The sequence below is a fragment of the Syngnathoides biaculeatus genome, chromosome 7, assembly GCF_019802595.1.
Source record: "Syngnathoides biaculeatus isolate LvHL_M chromosome 7, ASM1980259v1, whole genome shotgun sequence".
Lineage (NCBI taxonomy): Eukaryota > Metazoa > Chordata > Actinopteri > Syngnathiformes > Syngnathidae > Syngnathoides > Syngnathoides biaculeatus.
In genome coordinates, this window is record NC_084646.1 from 19366128 (window position 1) to 19388553 (window position 22426).

Sequence of the window (22426 nt, forward strand, 5' to 3'; positions counted from 1 at the left end):
ACCCTTCTAATCATCGTCCACTTTGTTCTGTTAGGTTACACATAAGTAAGTCTAGCCATGCTTCCAAAACACTCCAGTTCTGCTAGCCAGAGTACAATTTTGAATTTTAAATCCTAATTTTACGTGTGTTATCTCAACAGTGAGCGTAGGCCACCCTTCCATTGCAAGGAGGTACATAAAAAGTAAAATTATGAACAAATATAAAGAATATTTAGCATTTTGTTTTCTTTTGTCTTGATACGTGGCTGTTTTGCTTATTTTATTGCTGTCCTTACTTGCAAATGTCAAATCTCTGCCAAACAATCAATGACTTGGGAGTGTGTCTGGCCTTGTGATCCAGAGAGTGATCCAGATTAAAACAGTAATTTGGTATTGTTTTGAAAATGGATGCACAATCTGAAAATCGAATACTACTGTGTACTGCATTTGTAGTGATTAATTGTCTATTATCTATGGTCGACTGATAAGTCTAAAAAGTGAGTAAGCCTTGATGTGCACTAGTAGCAGTATGAGGAGAAACCACTGTAGCATAATAATGATTAAAAAAAAAAAAAAAGCAACCACATGGTTGTTTTGCGTAATTTCCCCTGTGGCTATTAACGGGACTCTCTATACAGGAAAGACATGCACGGCCACAAACAATATCACAGTATCACATCGATAGCAAATTACTGCAGTATTCACATACAAATGCCTTCACTTTTTAAACTTAAACACACTGTCTGGAAGTTGACAAGCATGACTCCCCCGAATGGCCTGTATGAAAATGACGAAATTATTTAGTAAGATGGTACCTGCAGGTTTTGGTAGTGTGCATGCCAGAGCTGTTCATCAGCAGAAGACTGCGCCGAGACAGGATGATTGCTGGCCAGACAGGAAATGAAGAGAGATAATGATAGGTCAGCCTGCCATATGTCTGCGTTCACCGTGTCCCAGCAAAGTCAGACCAGTTAGAAGCATTAATGGACCCGACAGACAACACCAATCGGTTTTGCTTTTGACAGTTGATGAAGATCATGTTGAGAGGAAGTTGACTGAAAATCCTTGCATTGAACTCTTCTCAGAGGCAGCTGATAACATGTACTTTTGTGTGACCCACCCTTTACTCCATGCTTAAAATTCTATATAAAATAAGTTGCGTTATAAGTAGTTATAAAAAGGTTTTGAACTGAAAACTATGACAATATTTTATTCATTCCTCACTGCTTCAAAATTTCCTTTTACATTTAGAGCATGGATTCAGAAATTGAAATCTTGCAAAGAATCAACATGCGTTTGTAGTTTTATTCATTAACTGTAACTAAAGGTGGGATGATGGAAGACTGGTTAGAGCATCTGCCTCACTGTTCTGAGCACCAGAGTTCAAATCCCGGCCCTGCCAGTGAGTACTTTGCATGTTCTCCCATGTGCCTGTGTGGATTTTCTCACCCACATCCCAAAAACATCCATTACAGGTTAATTGAAGACTCTCTAAATTGCCCTTAGGTGTTATTGTGCTTCTATGTGCCCTGTGATTGGCTAGCAACCAGTTCATGGTGTACACCATCTCTTTCCCAAGGATAGCTTTGATGGGCTACAGCACTTCTGTGACCCTCATGAGGATAAGCGGCTCAGGAAATGGATTGAATGAGCTTTGACTAAAGCACTCAGCTAGCCCAGCTGCTCTTCATCTCTATGCCTTCACCTCATTTCATTTTGCCATAGAATGCTTAATTTAATATTTGCCCATCTTACGGTTCCCGCAAAACATACTTGCTGTTTAGAGCATCAACAAAATACAATATACAATGTACTGTATATGTCATTTATTATTATTATTATTTTTTTAATCATCATCAATTCATCAGCTGAATCCTCTGCATTTCCATCTGATTGTTTCATGTCCAGGTTCCCAAATGGTCGAATGATCCATTTGGTAGGTGGTGGTAGGGGGGTGTGGGAGAGGGGATAGGTCACAAATAAATACATGGGGAGGGATGCCATCAAATTAAAACGAGAATTTTGATGATTTCTGAATCCAGGACTAGTAAGAAGAAAGTTGTCCTCAATAGGTTTCTCTGCATACCTTATATGCATATACATGTTTCTCCAAAGTTGACTTTGAGAATCCATAAAAAAAAGGTTGTTTTTACCAATTGTCCACAGAATATAGCATAATTGTTCCAAATATAATTGTTCCTTCTCAGGATTCAATTCATGCGTTAATTCTCCACAGTGGCAAAAAGCGGAAGCTGTATTGTACAGTATACTTGTGTGCAACGTGACACACCTGCACATCCAAGCACACTTAATTACACATACGCCCACTCGTACACACACACACACACATACACACACTAAAAAAGGCCTAGTGGTCTGTCTATTGTGTTGCCGCAGTCCTTGTGTCCCCATCTCACAGCAAGGGTCCACTTGGGGTATTTCATTTTGACCAGCCATTTGGAAACCACAATTCTCCCTAATATTTAAAAAAAAAAAGTCATAAAGATAGGGAAAAGTTCAATGTGGACCAAAAAAAACAAAAAAGGAAACCGTTGATGAGCAAGTGATCCCGATCTTGTAAAAACCCTCCTTCAGGTCAACATGAGTCCAAGTATCCTTAAACAAGTATTTGACTGACCTCCACAATTATCTGATGTTTTACTTCAGTCCATCATGGTACCTCACCCTTCTTCAGCAAGTGCCCTTTTATAGAAAACACATCTTCAATATGAAGATGGAAAACAACACATGTGCACTGAAACGACGTCAGGGAAAGAATAGTCAGCACTCTCCTTTCTGTACTTTTTTATCCCCTCCAGCATCTTCATTTTTTGCTCCTGTCCATCAAAGCTGGGTCGCAGGGCTGAGGGAAGGAGGTTCTCACATCAGGATCACTGTGACATTTCAGTTACCAAAGACAAGCTCCCTAACACACACAATCATGCAAAGTAAGCCTACACCAAAGCTGGTGAGGCTTCAATGGGATGGGTAAACTGACCCCTCTTTCAGACACACACAAATTGTGATTGAATAGAAAAAGTACATGATGAATAACATAAAACAGGAAGTGGTAGTGGTGAGAAACAAAAAGTAAACACGTCTGAGGCACTGCAAGTCAGTTTTGTAGTGTCTAATTGGCAGAGATGGGTCAGGCAGCTTGGATTTTTCCAATGGCTCGATCTGGCACGGTTCCTCCCCCTTTTCTTTCTCAAACTGTCCGTCTTGCAACTGCAACACTGTGGATGCCTTGTTCTTCACACCTGGACAGGAAGGGTTTGGTTCATCTGTAGTCTCATATCCTGAATGCTACCTAGAATCTTCTTCTGGTGGCCAGCCAATGTAACACCTATCCTCAGCAAGTCCCTGAATGGTGGAAAGAGCAAAAGAGGAAGAAGGGAAAGTGAGGGCAGGTGTTTCAGTCATAAAAAAATAAAATATGACAAACAGCACGTTTCAAACGTTGAACTATAAAACTCATTTCAGGCCCAAGTAAACACAGGTAGGAATAATGACGATCCACCAGCTTGGTCATCCCTCGTAAATGCCTCCCTCACTTTCAGGCAACAAAATGGGAAATGCAGGATTGTGCTTCTGTTGCTCAGCAGGTGAGCAAAAGGGCACGAGTTAAACTGCCAGAAAGTGACGGCTATTGATTAAATAGCACGTGTAGCAACTCTTAGGCAAGTAGACAATTAGAGCAGCATGACGTGCTCAAAAGCTTCTGTTTCCAAGAAGTACAAGGACCATACAGGGGTTTTTGTCTTTTTCACTTTTGTTGTAAAAGGTATAATACTACCCAATTCATGGAACTAGAAAGATCCCTGTAAAACAGAGAATCATAACAGGCAATAATTTTGGCAAAGTGGAACACAAAAGCCATGATTTTTGATCAGGCATTCAAAAATAAATTATATTATTATATTAAAATAATAATCATTAATTATTTATAAGTGCATTTTTTCTATAATGCTAACTATTACAATGGGAGGGACAACATCATTCTTGCTACACAATCATGAGTTTAAAACATCGATCAAGCAAAGTGAACTCCACTTTGTCACTTGATGGAGGCGTAGCTTTGAAGAACATTTTGTTTGTTTGTTCAATGTAACATCGAGGTATGCAGGTAAATACACATTTAAAACACCGGAGAGAGTGAATCATCTTCATTACTTAAAAGGGTCTAATCCAATCCGTCTGGGACAACGATCAGTTTACTGTTGGGACTCTGCCACAGTCTGTCTTCTCCGTTCAATCACACAGAAATTGTAGATAATCCAATAGTGTACTACACTAAGATACCTAGTACTGTGCTTGACCCAGGGACTTGTGGCTTTATCTCTTTGAGCACAACACAGAACACAAACATGCAAATATGAGCAAATGCACCACTTATTCATCGTTTATAAAGATCAGTGAGGGTGTATCACCGCAATTATGCACAAACACATGAAGGTTTTTGTTTTTTTTTCATCTTTTGTCATCCCCATCAGCACAGCGACAGGGGATAAAATGATAATAAATGGGCACCATTAGAGGAATTACTGGCCGTTTGGGGCAACAGAGAGCCACAGTACACCACACCTGTCAGCCTGACCAAATTGAAACAAATTACCCCAACCTCCAGTGCCTATTACGCAGCTAATGAGGAGGATTTATTTATCATTACAATCGTAATTCATTTACTTGATCATCACCGGCATCCTATTTTCATGAGTCCCATTACATAATTTCCTGTTTGTAAACAGCACGCGGCAGGTGAATTTTCAAGGTCAACAATTAATTGGTGTGGGTGGGTGGGTGGGTGGGGGAAGGGGGGTATTCATTGCCAAAGTGAGTCTGCGTTAAATCATACTAAAAACGTTCAAGACAAAATTTAGATACAGGGTACCATTCAGCAATTCCTACTGTTTTGCTGTGTCTGCTTCGTGCTTTATTTACGTTTTATGTTTGCTAAACTTATAATACAACTGCCTCTTCACTACCATCACCACCTGAACACGTTTATTCTAGCCATGAATGAGCCTTTTGAAAATTCTGGCAAGGTCAAGCCGCATTGCACAATTTAGGCCTGATTAGTTGAAGCAACTCCACTCACTCTGCTGTCATCTGGGCAACCAGGTCAAAGGAAGCAAATCCGGCATTGATGAAATTGTCATGGTAGCGGCTCATCTTGATGGCGTCCAGCCAGTCTCCCACAGTGGTGAAAGTTGTATAGTCGGGCACGCAGCGGTCAAGCAAGGGTTGGGATACCCTGCGTGTTGAAAGGCAGGTAAGGAGGAGAGAGAAAGAGAGAGAGGGTTAAGGTGGTTACTCCATTGCCTCTATGGGCCAACCTAACACTCCCAAAACGCCTCACCGCTGAGCGCCACCTCACCACCTCTCCTCCTCTCTCCTCTCCTCTCCGCCACATGTAAGGACTTGTGCCATTTTTGTGGGGTGGGTGGAGTGTGTGTGGGGGGTGGGAGTGGGGGAGTTGAGCTAAGTGGGTGTCACTTTAATGACTGGAGAGACTGGCTGGAGGTTTGGTTGGTGGATGCTGGCGCTGTAGCTGGTGAGGGGTGGTGTATGTTCACAAATAAAATCTTATATATAAATATATGATAAATATAGCAATTCTTTTTGGAATAGATTTGGAAAAAAAAAGACTCAGACAGTATATTTGGCAATTGGCCTTTGGCTTAACATAAAACCTGATGATGGTAGGCTATTGCTGCCACTCGGAAGTCACAATTTTCCTGGAACAATTGCATACAGAGGAGTGGCCCACCAAAAGATGGAAAAACCTGTCTTTAGAAGGCAGTATTAAAGGGGATTTAGGTATTTAAAAAAAAACCCAAAAAACATCATGTGTACGGGTGACACTGGAATGATCATGATGGTTGAATATGAAAAAAAACTTTAAAAACATATATGAATGAAAATGGAAAATAATATTTGCAGTAAGAGCTTTCAACCAACTAAACATTTTCTGCAGGGTTTTGGAGGGTGCTGGTTAAAATCACCAGGTATTTATGAGATACTGAATACAAAGCAATTCAAAAACCTGGAAAAATAGGGTAGACTTCCTGTAATTGAGTTTGTGGGAATCTCTTTACAGTGTGAAGGACCATGTGAGAGAGTGCATCTAGGCGACAAATTGGGTGAAAAATTACAAGTGTTGTGCTTATCAAGGCAAAAAAGGTTTAGCACTATGCAGTATATATCGATTAGTATGCATAGGGATTATTTCCAGATTGGCCCTGAACAATATGTGTGGGTGAATGTATATTGTATCTTTATGTTGCTATTGTATACTGTATACCAGTCTTGTTTTGTATGAAAAGGATTTATTCCTGCAATGTTTTCCATAATTCTTCACCCATGCACTATTCCAAAACAGGCCAAAGAAGGTTGCCTTTAAAAAAAAAAAAGAAAAAAAAACTAAAGCCCCTATGCTGATCAGTGCTTCAGATAGAGAGCCCACCTTGGAAGTTTAATAAAACTGTAACAACTCAGAGAAAAGTGGAAGGAATGAAGAAGAGGTGGGAGGGGAGAGTTATAGAGGGAGGTGTGTTGGGGGTGAGTTTGGAGAAAGACCTGGGAGCAGCCAGAGAGAAAGACCGCTACTGTCTCCCCTCTTCTCTGCTCTGTTGATCCCTGTCATCCTTTTTGATGGCATTGGATTCATTAATAATTAAAAGGGGAATGAAGAACGTTGGAAAAAGAGAGAACAGGCAAGGAACTGGAGCTAATAACTGTGATACAGAGGCTCCATTGAGTGGTGTAGATTGAGTGATTTTTAATAAGAGCTATGCTTCGGCGCTCTAGGCCTCAAGCTGTCGTTAAAGACAGACTAGCGCTCTTCTTTAATAGACTATCGTTGGTGCGCCTTCTCTAATGTTAGCTTAAAAAAAGACCCAGAATGTTGCCGGCCACATGAGCGCAACCAGTAGGAGCATAGTAGGAACACAGCGTAATGTCCAAGTCTCTCCACTGGTAATGAGATGAGCCAGAACTAAAAGTTTCTCCAAAGTTTAGGTCATTATTTTTTTTAAGACAGCAAAGCAGTGGGTGTTTGGAATATCTGTTTGTAAATCATAAGGGAAGCAACGGCTGGAAGAAAAAATAAGTGAACAGCTAAACGTAATGGGAGCCTGGACTAGTATCACAAATACTATGGCTCATTACTCTGACCTCCTATGGTGCAGTCTGTAATGAAGTCAAACATGACAATTTTACATCATTCAAAGAACTTTATGACAAACTAAGTTTAGGTAGCCTCCAGCTAGCCTTCAATGCCAAACAGGACAAGCCGTCTCTCCCAATCGCTGATTTGTCGGCAGGAGGCCACCTCTCTGCTGGCCCGTTTAAAATCTTGTTAGTGGCTAATTAAAAGGCGCTCCCATCTTCTTTTTGCATCGCCTTAATCGAGCTAATTAACTGCAAGCTTAATCTTCTAAGAACGGCACTACAGTGGCCAACCGAGACCCTAGTTTCCCCCTTGAGCACAACCCAGGATTGTCGGCAGACTTCCCTCAGGACAAAAACACCCTGATGCAGGGACAGACAGATAGGTCACCTCCTCCCCAGTCCCAATCAGCCAAACTCTGCCATCTTACAGGATATCCTTCAAACTCTTTCCAAGAAACAGTTTGTGGATAACGGCAGCACGACTGACTTTATATAGAGAGGATAACTGGGCTCCTCATTTGCAAAAGCATTTTTTAAGTGACTAATTTATATACACATACTGGCCCAAATTTAGTTTTGCAGGAATTCTAGTGTAAAATTTTGACCCTTTGAGAATGTGTTGCATAAAGAGTATTTGCACAGTATAATCCACAATTGTAATTGTTCTGGATTATGCTTAACTACCGGTAGTACAAATTGTCTCGAGTAGTTGCTTGACTAAAGCCAGTCTGATTCAGTAAAAACCTGAGATTTTGGAGTGACCAGTCAAAGCAAACATTGAGTTCTGTCATCTGTGCAACAATCCTCCGACTTACCCAGTGGACTGTGTGCTGTTAGTGACCACTTTAAGGCTGGCGGCATTGCGGATTAGTTTATCCAGGGTGGCAACAATCTGAGTGAATTTGGGTCGCAGGTTGCGTTCTTTCACCCAGCAGTCTAACATGAGCTGGTGTAGTGCTGTGGGGCAGTCCATTGGCGGGGGCAGTCGATAGTCCTGCTCCACGGCATTTATCACCTGTGCAATGATCAAAGAAACACCAGTAACCTCCACTTGCCAAATACTTTGTAGAGCAAAAGGGAGAGTGAAAAAAATCTGAAAATGAATAAAATGAGAAAGGCCTCTTCTAAAACATGAAGGATGGTAGTTGTGGGTAGGATGAGAAAGGCAGAAATGCCAGAATAGTGAAACAGAAAACAAGGCCTTCTAAGTATGCAAAGCAATGCAATTGAACAGAACCCTCAAACAGTCTCAAATAAATCTGCACTTGTTTTGTGAGCTTACATCCTGATTGCTCATGTCCCAATACGGCCGCTCTCCATAAGACATGACTTCCCACATGACAATGCCGTAGCTCCACACGTCACTCGCTGAGGTGAACTTCCTGTAGGCAATCGCCTCCGGTGCCGTCCATCGAATTGGGATCTTCCCTCCCTGTGGATATGCGAATGAGTAGGTGAGCATGAAATACTGGAGGGATGGATCACAAACACAGAGTCACACACATACAAGAGGAAAAGAGAGGGTGAGATAAATGCAATCTATGCACAAACATAAGGGTGCAAGACATACAACATATAAGGTTAGTAACATGGCTACAAAACAATGACATGTAGGAACATATGAAGTTTGGATAACAACAGTACGCATGTACTACACGTATTCACGTTGGGTGGTAATTTTTACTTAGTAGCGGGACAAGCTAGTGTTTTAATTGCTGTATTTAGTTCATATTTCCATTTATTTTTAATTTGATAAAAACAACAATAAATGAATTACTCTTAAAAGTTGAGGTTGCCATTACTGTCATTGATAGTTGGGGTTATAGAAAAAAAGAATTTGTCCCAGCATGAACTGCCTTTGTGGGAAATTTTGCAAAACACTGTAATTTTTGTTGCAAAATATAGCATTCTCAACAACGGTTAGCAATATTGTAGAGTGCAGGACAAAGGGGGTAACCAGCAAGTGTAAAAATGCCATATTAAAATAAGTAATGTAATACAATGTATACAATATTGGTCTGTAAGCATGATTTCCCCTGAAAACTTTGAGAGAACATGTTGTGGCATTTTTTATGTTGTTCTGCCGTCCAAATTGAGATCAAAGATGCTACCGTATATCCGTGAGTCAAAAAATGTGGTGTCTAATTGCAGTAGACCAATTCCAGTCTTAGGTATTCCTTTGGTGAGATGGGTTCACATTTAGAATTGACATATTAATACATGATTTATTCATGTAAAAATGTTGGCTGTAGCACAATTATACAGACTCAAACACACACACACACACACATCCACACACACACACAATAACGCACACTAACATCGTCAGAAGCTTACCAGTGAGCTTGTGTAGGTCGGGTCCGTAGGGTCATCCTCGAGAAAACGAGATAGGCCGAAGTCAGACACCTTGCACACTAGGTTACTGTTGACCAGGATGTTACGAGCAGCCAGGTCTCTATGCACGTAATTCATATCTGAAAGGTACTTCATTCCTGCAGCGATGCCACGCAGCATGCCAACGAGCTGAATCACTGTGAATTGCCCGTCATTAAGCTGGCAAAGGAAAAGAGTACCAATGATTAGCTGAAATATAAAACAATGTCAATATAACTCAGCTTCTCTTTATGTACATTTTTTTGTCAGTTATATGTAACTTTTATATAACATAATCTCATAACAATACACACCCAACCCCCCAAAAAATGTCAAAAGTCAATCATGCATATTATACATAGGTATAGGGGAAAAAGGAAGAAAAAAATATTCACATAATCTGTTATCAAGAGGTTATGTAAAAAAAGGTTATGTAAAAAAAGAAAAGCTGTACACTTCCATTTAAATATGCCACCCCCACTCAGAGGTTATGAAAAAGGTGGAGCCTACACTTTCATTCCTATATGTACGTATGATTGCAAATTGTAAGATTGGGAAGTTGTGCTCACAAGTTTACATACTCTTACGTGTTCAAATAAAGTGCTTAACTTCAGAATAATTCTTTGAAAAAATTAACAACATACAGATAATCATGTTTTGATCATAGTAGGTAAAAGCAAAATCATGCATTGTAAAAATGCATTATGCATCGGCAAAAGTGTTTTCCAGAATTGTGGTCTTACAGTGGGCGTGCATATTAAACATGGGTGGGTATTAAACTGCTGTACATTACAGTCCTTTTGATTTTCTGCTCATTTTGTTCCCTGAATTATCCATACTTAATACTTTCCAATTTCTCTTATACTCTCATCTCTTACATGCATAGATGATAATGTACAATCTCGAACATATTTAAATAACTTGAATGTCCAATGTGAGTTAAGTAAATAATAGCATATTTTTATGCATATATTATTTGTTGAGAAATAGTATGTCATGTGTATAACACATCTGACAATAATGTTAATTGAACTTGAACTTGGAAAAAAATGTTCAAAGCATTACTTAAATTGAATATCTCACAGTTACAATGAAAAACCTGAACCTGCATTGAGTTCGTCCTCACCCTTAGGAAAGAATCCAGTGCTCCATTTTCCATGAACTCAGTCACAATCATTACTGGTCGACTCTTGGTGACCACACCTTCCAAGCGGATGATATTGGGGTGGTCAAACTGGCCCATAATGGATGCTTCTGAGAGGAAGTCTCTCCTCTGTCGGTCAGTGTAGCCCACTTTGAGAGTCTTTATGGCAACAATGATCTCACGGCGGCCGGGAAGCTTGAGGCGACCACGGCATACCTCACCAAACTCTCCTGTGTGAGCCCAGGTGGTGACAGGCAGAGAAAAACAGCAAGGAAGGAGAGGAACCATGGAAAGAGAGAAAGACAAAGGGTGGGGAAAGATGTATGATGGAAGAGTGGAGGAGAGTGGGGGGAAATAGGGGACAGGGGACAATTAACTGGTTAGAACCAAGGAAAAAGGGAAGGGCAGCCAGTGTAGGGCAGGGGCAACTGCACAACAAAGCCAGGACTCTAGGCCATAGTCAAAGGACGGCGATGATGGAGGAGCACACTGTGATTATGTGCCATTAAACTGAAGCATTTGATACAAAATGTGAATTGATGCAGAAATATAAATAATGGCATGTGATGGCAATACGAGTGGATGAGGGAAGTATTAGGAAGGGTGGGTGACATTTACAGTGGGGGTGGAGCTAAGCTTTGGAAGGATCGGAGAAGTAAGCACAGGAGGAGGAAATAGGTGGAGATAGAAGTTTGGGGGTCCTGGGGCCGATGGATGGTTTATGTTTTGATTCTACACCAAGTGTGATGACCACAGCAATCCATTGCAACAGGGGTCAAGAGGTGGCACAGTGAAGGAAATTGTGGGCAACGGGGGCAGGAATGTAAGAAGGGAAGGGGGACATAAAGGAGAGAAGGGGGGCATGGAAAATGGGATTGTCACTGCAAATGCTGGGAAGCAGCGGGTTTCAAAGTAGTAGCCTCAGGAGCAGGAGAGCTGTCGTAGTAGTAGTAGCAGTAGTAGCAGTAGTTATGGTAGTAGCAGAAGCATCAGTAGGCACTTCCTTCTCTGCTATCACAACATCCTCTATTTTGGCTCAGATACAATGATAAGAAAAATCAGTCTCACTTGGCACAATCCTGAAGTACTTTAAGCAGGTACAGTATATAGCTATAAAATATATCAAATACATTGAAAGTGTTTACCATTTACACAATAACGACATAAAATTTCAGGGAAGGCTCTTTGAGGAGAGAACTAACCAAAAGTATTCTGTGCAAGGACTGGACATAAAAGTAAATACTAGATTGACAGAATGTATTCTCAAATGACTTCTGCGGACTCAAACCAATTTTGGCAGTAGGGTCTCTATGATATCGCGCCCCTTTTGAAAATATATATTATATTTTACTCCAGGGGTATCTGGTGGAAGTGTAAGTCACTGCTACCTCTTAAGTAAAGAGGTTATAGTAATTGTGTTAGAGCCCACATTTGCCCCAGGAGATGCTTTATAGAACAACTTAGAACATTTTACAAACTAGAACCATCTGACTGTAGGTGGTTTTGAACTTTAAAAACCCAACAAATAAAATGAAATTTGCAAAAATTGAAGACGTGTGAGACTACAGTATCCTCACTAACAGTCTAATTTCTGTTTTGCTTTGAGTCATGAGACTGCTGAAATGTGTCGTCATCCAATACTTCTGGACAAAAAAATAACATCATTGTCCTTGCACAGCTACTCTCTTGTTCCATGGACTGGTTTCAAAAGAACTTTAAACTCGATAATAAATCAAGTCTCCTATTTTTATGGCTGGCATAAATTCGGCATGGTGGGTCGCGCAACTGTGTGCTAGGGGCAGGTTAGACCGGTGTTTGTAATTTCACAGACCAGCGCAACCTGGTGGAATTTGGAGAAGTGGGTGAGTTGCGCCGCTGTGGGTGTATTTACAGCCGACCTAATTCAATGCCAATCAAAGCAGCTCCTCTCATCCCATGTTAATATGGTGGGCTGATGAATCCTGATGAAGGCATCTCTGAGCACAAGAGGACGATCCATCCTTACAGTGATCCGTGCGTATGTGGAAGGTTGCCACTGCTCTTGGTGGTTGTGGCAACAGACAAAGTAAGTAACCAGATACACTTTTCAAATCCAGAATGAGATGGTGAAAACAGTTGCTGACTTAAATATGACTGCAGACCTCAGTATCTGTATGCCTGTGTCCCAATCAAAGACACCAAAATCAAGACGAGCTGTCACTTCGATGTGCCATGAGCAGACAGAATTTTGAGACCAAATTCCCATCACCAAATTTGACTCTCACTGAGGCAAAATGCCCAGCTTGTCACAAACCGATCTGCCAAATTGGTAAACATGCACCGCCACCCTTGCAAGAAATCAAGTTGGCCGAATCCCCGCAGATGTCTGGGCTATGCCCTAAATTGTGACAAAAGATAAGACATGTTTTAGAATTGAGGGTTCCACAAAACTAAATGACTATTTTAGTCTACTTCAAACTTGACTCTGAATAAACTCACAACTGTATCATGGAGGTAAGCAATGTTTCAAATATAAGCCAAAGTCTCGATTTTCCATGAAAGTTGTAAAATAACTCTGAAGTCACTTCTACAGTAGACATTCAATGTTTCCTGATATGCGTATCGGGACACGTATGTTTTGCCTTTTCCTCAATTTAATAGCTTAAAACCAGCAAAAACAATACAATGATTGTCTTCAAAATAATAATTAGCTTTGTAGATAGTCATTAATATTGTCATATTGGTTGCATGGATATATATCATGTAACGCAAACATATTGTCTTCGCAGTATAGCAGTTTGAACCTTTCTTAATGTTCTTTATAGAGATTGATAAAAAAAACTGCTGTGCGTGTTTATGAAAAGTCTTTGTGAAACCAGTCCAAGGATTGGATTGAACTTTGGCAACACAAGTGAATATCTAACACAAAAGGTTTCACAGGTGCAAAAATATTGGGGTGCCTCTGAGAATCACATCGAAGTGAAGAGTCTAATTTAGTTATAATCTGTGAGACTAGACTAGAGAGGAATTACTAGAGGTGACAAATCTGATAGGGAAGGGGGTAAGGTTATACCGATGAATTGAGTGAAAGTACCGCTTGGTGTGAAGTCCTCTAACGGTATGGCCTGGAGGTGACTAGCAGTCTTCCCCCTGTAGCTCAGGAGCTTTGGTGGGTTACCTGCGCCGATGACCTCCTCGATCTTCACGCATGAGACGTCTATCTCTTTGGCAAACTCCCTCACGGCTTCGTTGGGGTCCTCATAGGTGAAAGGGTCAATGTAGACCTTCATTCCCGGAGTGACTATAGGGGATTCAGTGGCAAGAACAGGAAAGTGAATCTATGTTGTCGAGGTTCAGTTAAATAGCATCACCGTACATGTTGACATCCAGCTGCGTGGGTCAATTTAGCTTAGGTTGAGTCTCAGAAAAAATGATTGAGCTCAGGCTTCCACGACAGTGTGGAAAGGAATAGAATAGAATTTGTCATGGTCACAGTATTGTATAGAGGCAGGATGGCGTTATTTGCAGCTGAAGTGACTAATCACTCTCAACTAATCACCGCACTGCAGTGCGCCATCCTCCACCCTTCAGGTAGTTTGGCACTGCAATTGCTATCACAAAGCAGGATGCCAAATAGTGGCATGATATGAGTCTGTCATTTTGGAAAGCTGCACAACAGTACAGATATAAGATCATCTGTACTGCTGAGCGGGAACACAACTTTTGCAGTGCTCTGTAAACATCATATGACACTTCGGGGTTTATAGATGCTTTGTCATTTCTTAGTGGGTGTGTTTTTTTTTTTTTTTTAATAGATGACAGGAAATGGAAAAGCATGCCATCAAAGGTACTTACTGTACTGCTGTAGTTTCTCTGTGTATTCTGACTCCGAACCATTCCTTTGCTTTCTGTTTAGAAAGAAAATAAATAAATCAGAACCATAATGTGGGCAACAACAAGGTGAAAATACAGTGACAGTAAAGATACAGATCTCTAGTGATGCTGCAACAGCATAACCACACAATGTTTTAGAAACAGAGAAAACATAGTGGAATCAGATTGGATCAGTGCTGGCGGATTTCACAACATTGTCTGAAACAGAAAGTACAACTTCAGTCTCTGTACCGTTTGCCCCCTTTACACTTGCATCAAAGTGTTTAATTCACTTCACCTTAGTTTCTGCATAGATGCTTACTCTCGTGTTGTGTTTTTAATCCAATCCACAGTTTTCATTTTTCACCCTCCCCGTTTCTTTTTGTTCTTTTTGCTTCCATTTTCCCCTATTTGTACTAGGGGAAATTAGAACGCGGCTACAAATTAAGTATTGCATAGCACTGGAGCAGGGTTTTTGGCATTACATGTTTATGTGCTTCGTTTGTTGTGAAACCATTAACCAGATCACTAATACCCGGTGGTGATTTGCATCTTATTTCAAATTTTAATGTGGACCGAGAATATGCCGAAGCCCATATTATTTTCTCACTGTTCTTTTATGGCAGTACAGACCCTACGAGACAGACAATGAAATGGTATGGAAATAGAGGAGAGTGGAGAGGCAAGAGGAGTGAGAGGAGGGGGAGTCAGAGAGATTATTATTCATTGTAGCGTGACCGATGCCCACGCTTGTCAGCCACTGCCTGAGCGGGCTTGAGAAGGGAACTGAGTGGGTGCCTGTCGGTGGTGGGTGTCAACCTTTCACATGTATATTTGCACACATGTGGCAGTCTGCCTGACAAATAAGTTGTATAAGGACAAATAAATACAATATGTTTAAACCACAATCATATTTGACTTTGTGAAATGTGTAAAAAGCAGAGTTTGTCATCCGTATAAAAGACAACTGGGCTGTTTGTGGTCAGAAACTCTACACTTGGTGCTGAATTTGGAGCTCAAGCCTATCGGGTTAAACACCTGCTCCATCATGTTACATTCAGTGTCTAAGGTGATGGTTTACCCCAAGATGCTGAGTATTAGTATTTGTATGTTCTCCCCATGCCTGTGTGAGTTTTCTCTTGGTACTCAGGTTTCTTCCAAGAATGTGCATGGAAGGTTCATTGAATTTCCCATAGTTGGAATGTGTGTCTAAATGAATGTCTGTGTGGGCCACGTGATTGGCTGGTGACCAGATCAGGGCGTATGTACCTTTCCCTCAAAGTCGTTTTGGGTCGACACCAGTACGGCTCTGAAACTAGTGAGCATGAGCAGTATGGAAAATCATTGTATAGCATCATTTTTTTCATGAAATAACGATCATATTCATACCTGAGGCATACAATGGCGATCACTACAACAGCAATGATGAAGACAAAAACTGCAGTGGCTGATCCTACGATGAGGGGTAGTTGCTCCTGCCACAATTTCGGTGGGTCAGCTTGAGGGTCAAGGAGAAAGAAACCTTGTCATCTCAATTTGGTGAAATTTATGTGTAGAATATAGGCTTGTATGGTTTGCATCTCACAATTAAGCAGCTTCTTTTTGTATGCAAAATGGGTGTGGCAACAACAAAAGCTCTATCAGCCTCGGAGCCATCATTGTTATCACAGGCATATTCGTATCCTACCATGAAGTTTCTCAGCTAAGCCCCATATACCCCTGAATAATAAAAAGTGGAACGAGAGTGACATACTTTGCAAGTTGGTGCTGAAGTCAGCTGGGCTGCTATACCGTCCATAACCAGCTACTGTTCGTGCACGGACCTGCACCACATAAGGCGTACCAGCCTTGAGACCTTCAATGCGGGCATTGCTTCGTTGGGCCGTCATTGTATGAGCGATGGCTTCACCCTGATCCTGCAGAGACACATCGATAATGATGAAAACTTTTTAAAAATAGCATAAAACATGTTGTACAAGATCCCTGGGATGTCTCATTATTCTTCATCCCACTCCGATGAGCTGCTGTTCCTAACACGGCTGACCAGTTTCACTTTGTTAACTGGTGAAAGGGGAATGAAAAAGTAAGAAGCAGAAATAGTGAGACATGTTATTGCTGGTTTGCTAATCTTTTGGGACGAGGGCAAGACAACAAACAGAAGATATACACTGAATGCCTTTGTTTACTCCCTGAGGCACTCCAGTCACAGTTCTGTGCACCCCTGAAAAATAATTTCTAATAGAATGATAGGGAGAAGACAAGGGGTAGTATAGAAGGCAAAGAGGGAGGAAAAGTATCAGGGGTGTACAGAAAGCCAGAGCAGAGTGGCGATATAGTAAATGCTCAGGCACAGCGAAAATGAACGGGAAATAATTTGGGGAGGATTACGCAAACAAAGATTGGGACTGGTGACTTGCTTCGCTGCAACCATGTGTTTATCAGCAGTGGCATTGTTTTACTCATTTACAAATGCGCAGATGACACGGTGACCATGAGTGTCAGTGAAATTGGATTGAATTAGAGGACTTACATTTCTGCTTACCTTCTCATGGTACTTAATCTCATAATCCAAAATGATTCCATTGGGTTTTTCTGGAGGCAGCCAGGACAAGCTCATGGTGCTCGCGGTGGCTGCCATCAGGTGAACTGTTGGTACTGCAGACGGAGCTACAAAATGCAAATGAAAAGCACCACACCGACTATTTCAGATTTCTTATTTGGAAAGTTTAAGTCCTAGGCCATTGTGTGTGTATCTATATATATAGAGGCAAAGTCTAGACATTTATAAAAAAAAATCCCCACTCTTATTGGTGAAACATCAGTTGCCTTGAAGAGGTAGGCAGAGAGTCCAAAAGGTAAAATTCACCACACAGACACTGTAAATGTGGACACCGCATGAACTGTGATGTGAGAATAATGATATACTAACGTCACATTTTAAAAGAAACACGGAGAATTAATATAACACAGCGGTATACCACCCACCTGAGTTTTCAGGCTTTATTTGCCTTTTCCAGCCAATTGAAATGCTTTAGTCTCTCTTCCCTCTCTTCTCGGTTCAAGCCTGATCTGTATCTCTGACTCACCCTCTCCTACATTTGGGTCTTTGTTTCATAACTTTAAGAGGCTCACTATGAACTTTAAAACTGCTCACTTTTCCACACTTGCACCTTCCTTTGACATTTTGCAGTCTTTCAATCTTAACGTTTTTATCAAGATTTGCAGCACTGTATCACCCCTTTGTGTTAAACTTTAGCCCTTTTCTCACCAACATACCAGCCCTGCAGGCACTCAATTCTTGTTAAAACTGGGGATCAAACCCCGGTTCTTTTGTTCTTTGATTCCCCCCCCCCCCCTTTGCATTTTTCTCCTCAAAATCCAGTGTGTATCTGGGGCCAGGCATCCTTCTGTTCCTCCTCTCCCCTCCTTTGCTTCCCAAAGCCTTTTTCTGTCTTTCTGTCTCTCTGCCCTGCAAGCCCACCCTACCCCAGACCTCGTCCACACCTCTTTCTTTCTTAAAAGACAATGCTTCCAGAGTAGATCCCCTACTTACTCTGGCCGGGGGACTAGGCTTTGTCCAGCAGGAGCAGATGTAAAAGTAACCATGGAGGTGGCCTCTGGGGCTTATCACCACCCTTGTATTTATTTTGGTTCTTAAAGTTGAATGCACATGTGGGGAATGTCTTGGGACTACACCGGTAATAATCTAATCATGGGATGATGCACTTTTGCCCCTCTTTTCCGCTCCTCCTGCTCTGACCTGACCTAGGCTACCCATGAAAAGACACTAGGTTCTGTCCTTGTTGTGCAGCACCCCTCATAAAACAATGAAGGCCTATCATAAGGGATCATGGAGCCTTCAGGTCCAAGACCCAAAAGGAGAAGGCATTCCAATAACATCTTTGAGGAGGAGAGGCTCAAGGTTAAAGGACAAGGCCACAGGGAGAAAATAAGGAGGGGATGGGGCCACAAATAATCCTCTATTTTGTCTGAATTGGCAGAAAGAGCAAATTTAACAAAGTGACCAAATATATTCAAAGTTGAGAGGAAAGAGGCCAGAGCAAACCTTAACAAAGTCCTTCTATGGACTTTCACCATCAAGTATACCAAACCACTAAAAAACAAAAAGAAAACACCATCATAACAATCATAAAAGTAACTATATCATAATTGGTGATACAGCTTGGCGATACAGCAGGCCCATAATAACAACCAATATAATCACATATTCAATATACCTAAAATACATTTGATATGGTAGATCACATCCTCAAGATGGTATTATCCGGCAATCTTCTATACAATTACAAACAAAAGAAAAGAATGACTTGATTACATTGACCTTGTTACCAGTGTTGCCGTAGGCTGGTGGAACAGTGGGATAGGAACAGTTGGCTACTAGAATATTGAGGGTTCAACATGTTGAATTGTTTCCCTATTGCTATTTGAAGTGGTGGTAGAAAAAAGCAAGAAGTCAGAAATGCCTTTTGCTAAGTATGTTTTGAACAAAGGCCACATGTTCTGCACAGATCAGATTAGGCTAGGTAGTGGAGCTGTGTGATATAACAATATATATTCTCGTGTGATATAAAAGAATATACTGGACAATATAACGCTTTTTATTCGATAACACTATTTTAGATTTCCCTCTCACCTACTTAGGGAACTATATAGTTTCTGTTCTTTTGAGGGGCCGTCACCACTGATGCGACAGGCTCCACGAAGCCTAGAAAGGGGGGCTGAGGCCACTCAGCGCGTTCACATTTTTCAATGTTCTATGTTTCCTACAATATTCACTTTATAATTCATATTAGTGTTCTTTACCAACACACTAGTGGAGTGATTCACTGCTAAGAGTTTTCACAATTTGGTTGGCCCACCTGAAGGATCTGGTTCGGTCGGTGTGGTATTTGCAAAAGAAGTCTTGGATTACTTTTTTATTCACTTTATTTACAGCTCACCAGACAGAGCTATCATAGCTTTGATATACAGTATCTATTTAAGTGTGTATCAACATGACTCTACTTTATTCTTTCTCTAATTTTTTCTTCATCTCTTACCCACACCACAGTTCTTATGTACGTACTCCTTTTAGATAGACCCCTGATGTTCAACTTGGGACACCACAGTGAAGTAAAGTCAGGCCTTCAAAACAAGCTGGCATAATTGTGTTCCGAAAACTCAACCTCTCAAACAACTTTTTTAGTCGGACTTTTACTGGTTAAATTGTATTGTTATTATTGTATTAATTTTAATTTCTTTATTGCATTCCTTGAATAACACTTGAATGCACTTTTTTGAAACAAAGTATATACTCCCAGTTGCGTTCAGTAGTAATTTATGGGGATGTGGATATGTTTTATTTCATTTGAATTACTCATACTTTCTACCTTTGTTGAATATAAAATGGGTTAATTATGAATAAATGGCAAAAAGATGGAAAATGGCCATTCATTTCATGCAATTTCAAGGAAAAATACTATATGGGTATGTACCGTATGTCAATATAGGGATCTAAAATAACGTCTCTTGACATAGAATATAGTATATATATTGCATAGTTGATAGATACTATGGCTGTATAGCTATAAATAATTTAGTGATTCCGAAGGAAACTATGGAAGACGACCTGGCTTCATAACTGCAAAGTGAACCTACCGGCCTGATTAGTGGTGATGTTCACAGCAGAAAACTGAGGCGTGTAAGGGCTCTTGTTTGAAACTCCATTGACGGCCTGGATCTCAAAACTGTACTGCGTATGGGCTTGTAAGTTGCGGACCGCCACTCTGCGCTGGGTCAAACCAAGATGGCGCGGCGAGATATCCACATTGTCGTCGCAGCGGGAACACATTCCCCGTTCAGGCAGGCACTTCTTACAGATGACATTGTAGAAAGTGTCGTCGCGGCCGCCCAGATCCCGTGGCTCGCTCCATTCCAGAACCAGCGAAGTTTCATTCACACTGGAGATGACATTGCGTGGGGCGGAAGGAACAGCTGCAAAAGACGTGATGGGATAAGAAGAATAGGTTGGGAATGAGTCTGAATTAAATCTTCATGCATAATAGGCGTGTCAAAATGTGTCGTATTGATCGTGCAGTCATGTCCGAGAAGATAAGAATTCTGATTGTGTCTTTACAATTTAATTTAATATCTTTTCAATCATATTTAAAATCAACAACTTGTGACCCTCAAATGTTCCCTTTTGCTGTGGTATTGTAGTTACAGTTTAATTCGAACTAATTTTTCTTCTTCTTAATGAGTCTGTTCCACCAGTTCAGTGGGGAAAAAATGGAATTGCTTTCACTCCCTATGTGCGTGTGTGTATGTGATTTAGGAGGAATGGCAAGAGTGAGAATCTATTGGCAGACACTTGGCAATTCTTATCCAATTACCGGAACTTTATCTCTCAGTGTGCTAGGGGACACTCAGCCCCTCAAGACCAAGGGTAACCCCCTCACCGCTACAACAGACAGGAAATGTAGATTCTTCCGCGGTCTCCGGTAAATGTATCAGCTCCTATGGGTGCATGTTTGCGTTTAATAAAAGCGCTATAGTTAGTCTGTCAAAAACGTTGAGGAGAGATAGACCTCTCTTTGAAGGCAGCTGGGCCAGGATGATAACATTTCAGATAACATTGGGAAAGCAAGCAGACGTGTTTGCCTTCTGTGTGCCCCGGTGGGAACAAACTCCTGTTCCAAAATGCGACAAGACTTAGTGATGGCCCAAAATGCATGAGAGAAGTTTGGGATTTACGACTCCGACTTTAAAATCAATTGATTTGTCCGGTCATTTGTCACCCCAAAGTCCACTGTGACAAGCTTGTTCATGTGACAAGGAGAAAAGACCGATGGGTATAATGAAAAATAAAAGCAATCTTTACTTACTTGTGCACGGGGAGTCCGGTGTGTCTATGTCTGAGCGGTAGTAACCGTTTCGACAGGAGCAAACACTTGCCGCTCCAGCACTGGCACGGCTATTTGCGGGACAAGGCAAGCAGAAGCCTTCCCCTTGCTTGTACTTGAAGGTGCCAGGGCTGCAGGCTAATGTGGAAAGGAAGAAATATGGAAACCAAAAGTGTGACTAATCCTAATTTACTGATTCGGAAAGGAATTTGAATATTACAGGATTATGTACAATCATTCTTGGGTGTTACATTTTCCAAATAGGAAATATGGATCACTATCTGCCTTGAATAAAAATTACATTTTGAAAGGATTTGCAACACAATTTAATTCTATAACTATGCTTTTGCAAATATGTGGCCTACATTTGAAAGACTGTCTGAGATCACATGACTTGACTCACATCTTATCTGATTGGTTAAGCATGTTGGTTAACCTCCTTTGGTGCACATTCTCAAGACTCTTAGCCGAACAACTCGAATAATTTCCGGAAACGAGGGTGGAATGAGACTAGCGTTTCGAATTAAGCCATTAAAAATGTGCATGTAAGGATTTGAACCAAAATACAAGCACTAATTTCAAATGTACATTTTTTTATATAAATGTATGTATATATATCTGAACACAGCCTATCCTCAGCCTGACCTCACACCATTACTGCATCTCTTTCACCACCGTACCACTTGAGTTTTTCAAGAAAAGATCCATGCTTTGAACGACAGTACTAACAATTGCCCAGATGCGGCTTTGGCGATTGATTTTTGCCATGTTGACTACATGTCTTTTGTGTTGTTTTTCAAGCGAACTTGAAGTGGGACTTAGAGGCTTTGTATTATTAACAGAATGTGTGATTAGTATATGAATGACGTTTTAAAATGATACCTAATGAAGTACATAAAGAACTTACTCAATGTTGATCATGACTGTTCAAGATCAAGCTACATAAAATAGTCTCTCACTAGCTTCTGAGTTTCATTTACTTTGGTTTAGGCTTCCTTTTAAA

At 40.9% G+C, this 22426-nt stretch overlaps 1 protein-coding gene across 9 annotated transcripts in view; it reads right to left on the minus strand.

The window, feature by feature from the left end:
* Positions 1-1824: 1824 nt before the first annotated feature.
* LOC133503422 (ephrin type-B receptor 3-like) overlaps positions 1825-22426 on the minus strand; it is a 59414-nt gene continuing 38812 nt past the window's right edge. The window contains exons 4-16 of one of the 9 annotated variants that reach the window (XM_061825050.1): positions 21406-21561; positions 20180-20515; positions 17064-17188; positions 16275-16437; positions 15911-16019; positions 14504-14556; positions 13827-13949; positions 10652-10899; positions 9490-9705; positions 8435-8584; positions 7968-8167; positions 5078-5233; positions 1825-3342 (exon numbers count right to left, since the gene is read on the minus strand). In XM_061825050.1, coding sequence (XP_061681034.1) covers positions 3234-3342; positions 5078-5233; positions 7968-8167; positions 8435-8584; positions 9490-9705; positions 10652-10899; positions 13827-13949; positions 14504-14556; positions 15911-16019; positions 16275-16437; positions 17064-17188; positions 20180-20515; positions 21406-21561 — 2144 coding nt within the window. In that variant the 3' untranslated portion in view covers positions 1825-3233. Of the gene's footprint in view, positions 3343-5077; positions 5234-7967; positions 8168-8434; positions 8585-9489; positions 9706-10651; positions 10900-13742; positions 13962-14503; positions 14557-15910; positions 16020-16274; positions 16438-17051; positions 17189-20179; positions 20516-21405; positions 21562-22426 lie in introns of all 9 variants that reach the window. The other 8 variants (XM_061825048.1, XM_061825045.1, XM_061825049.1 and 5 more) reach the window with 8 other exon arrangements.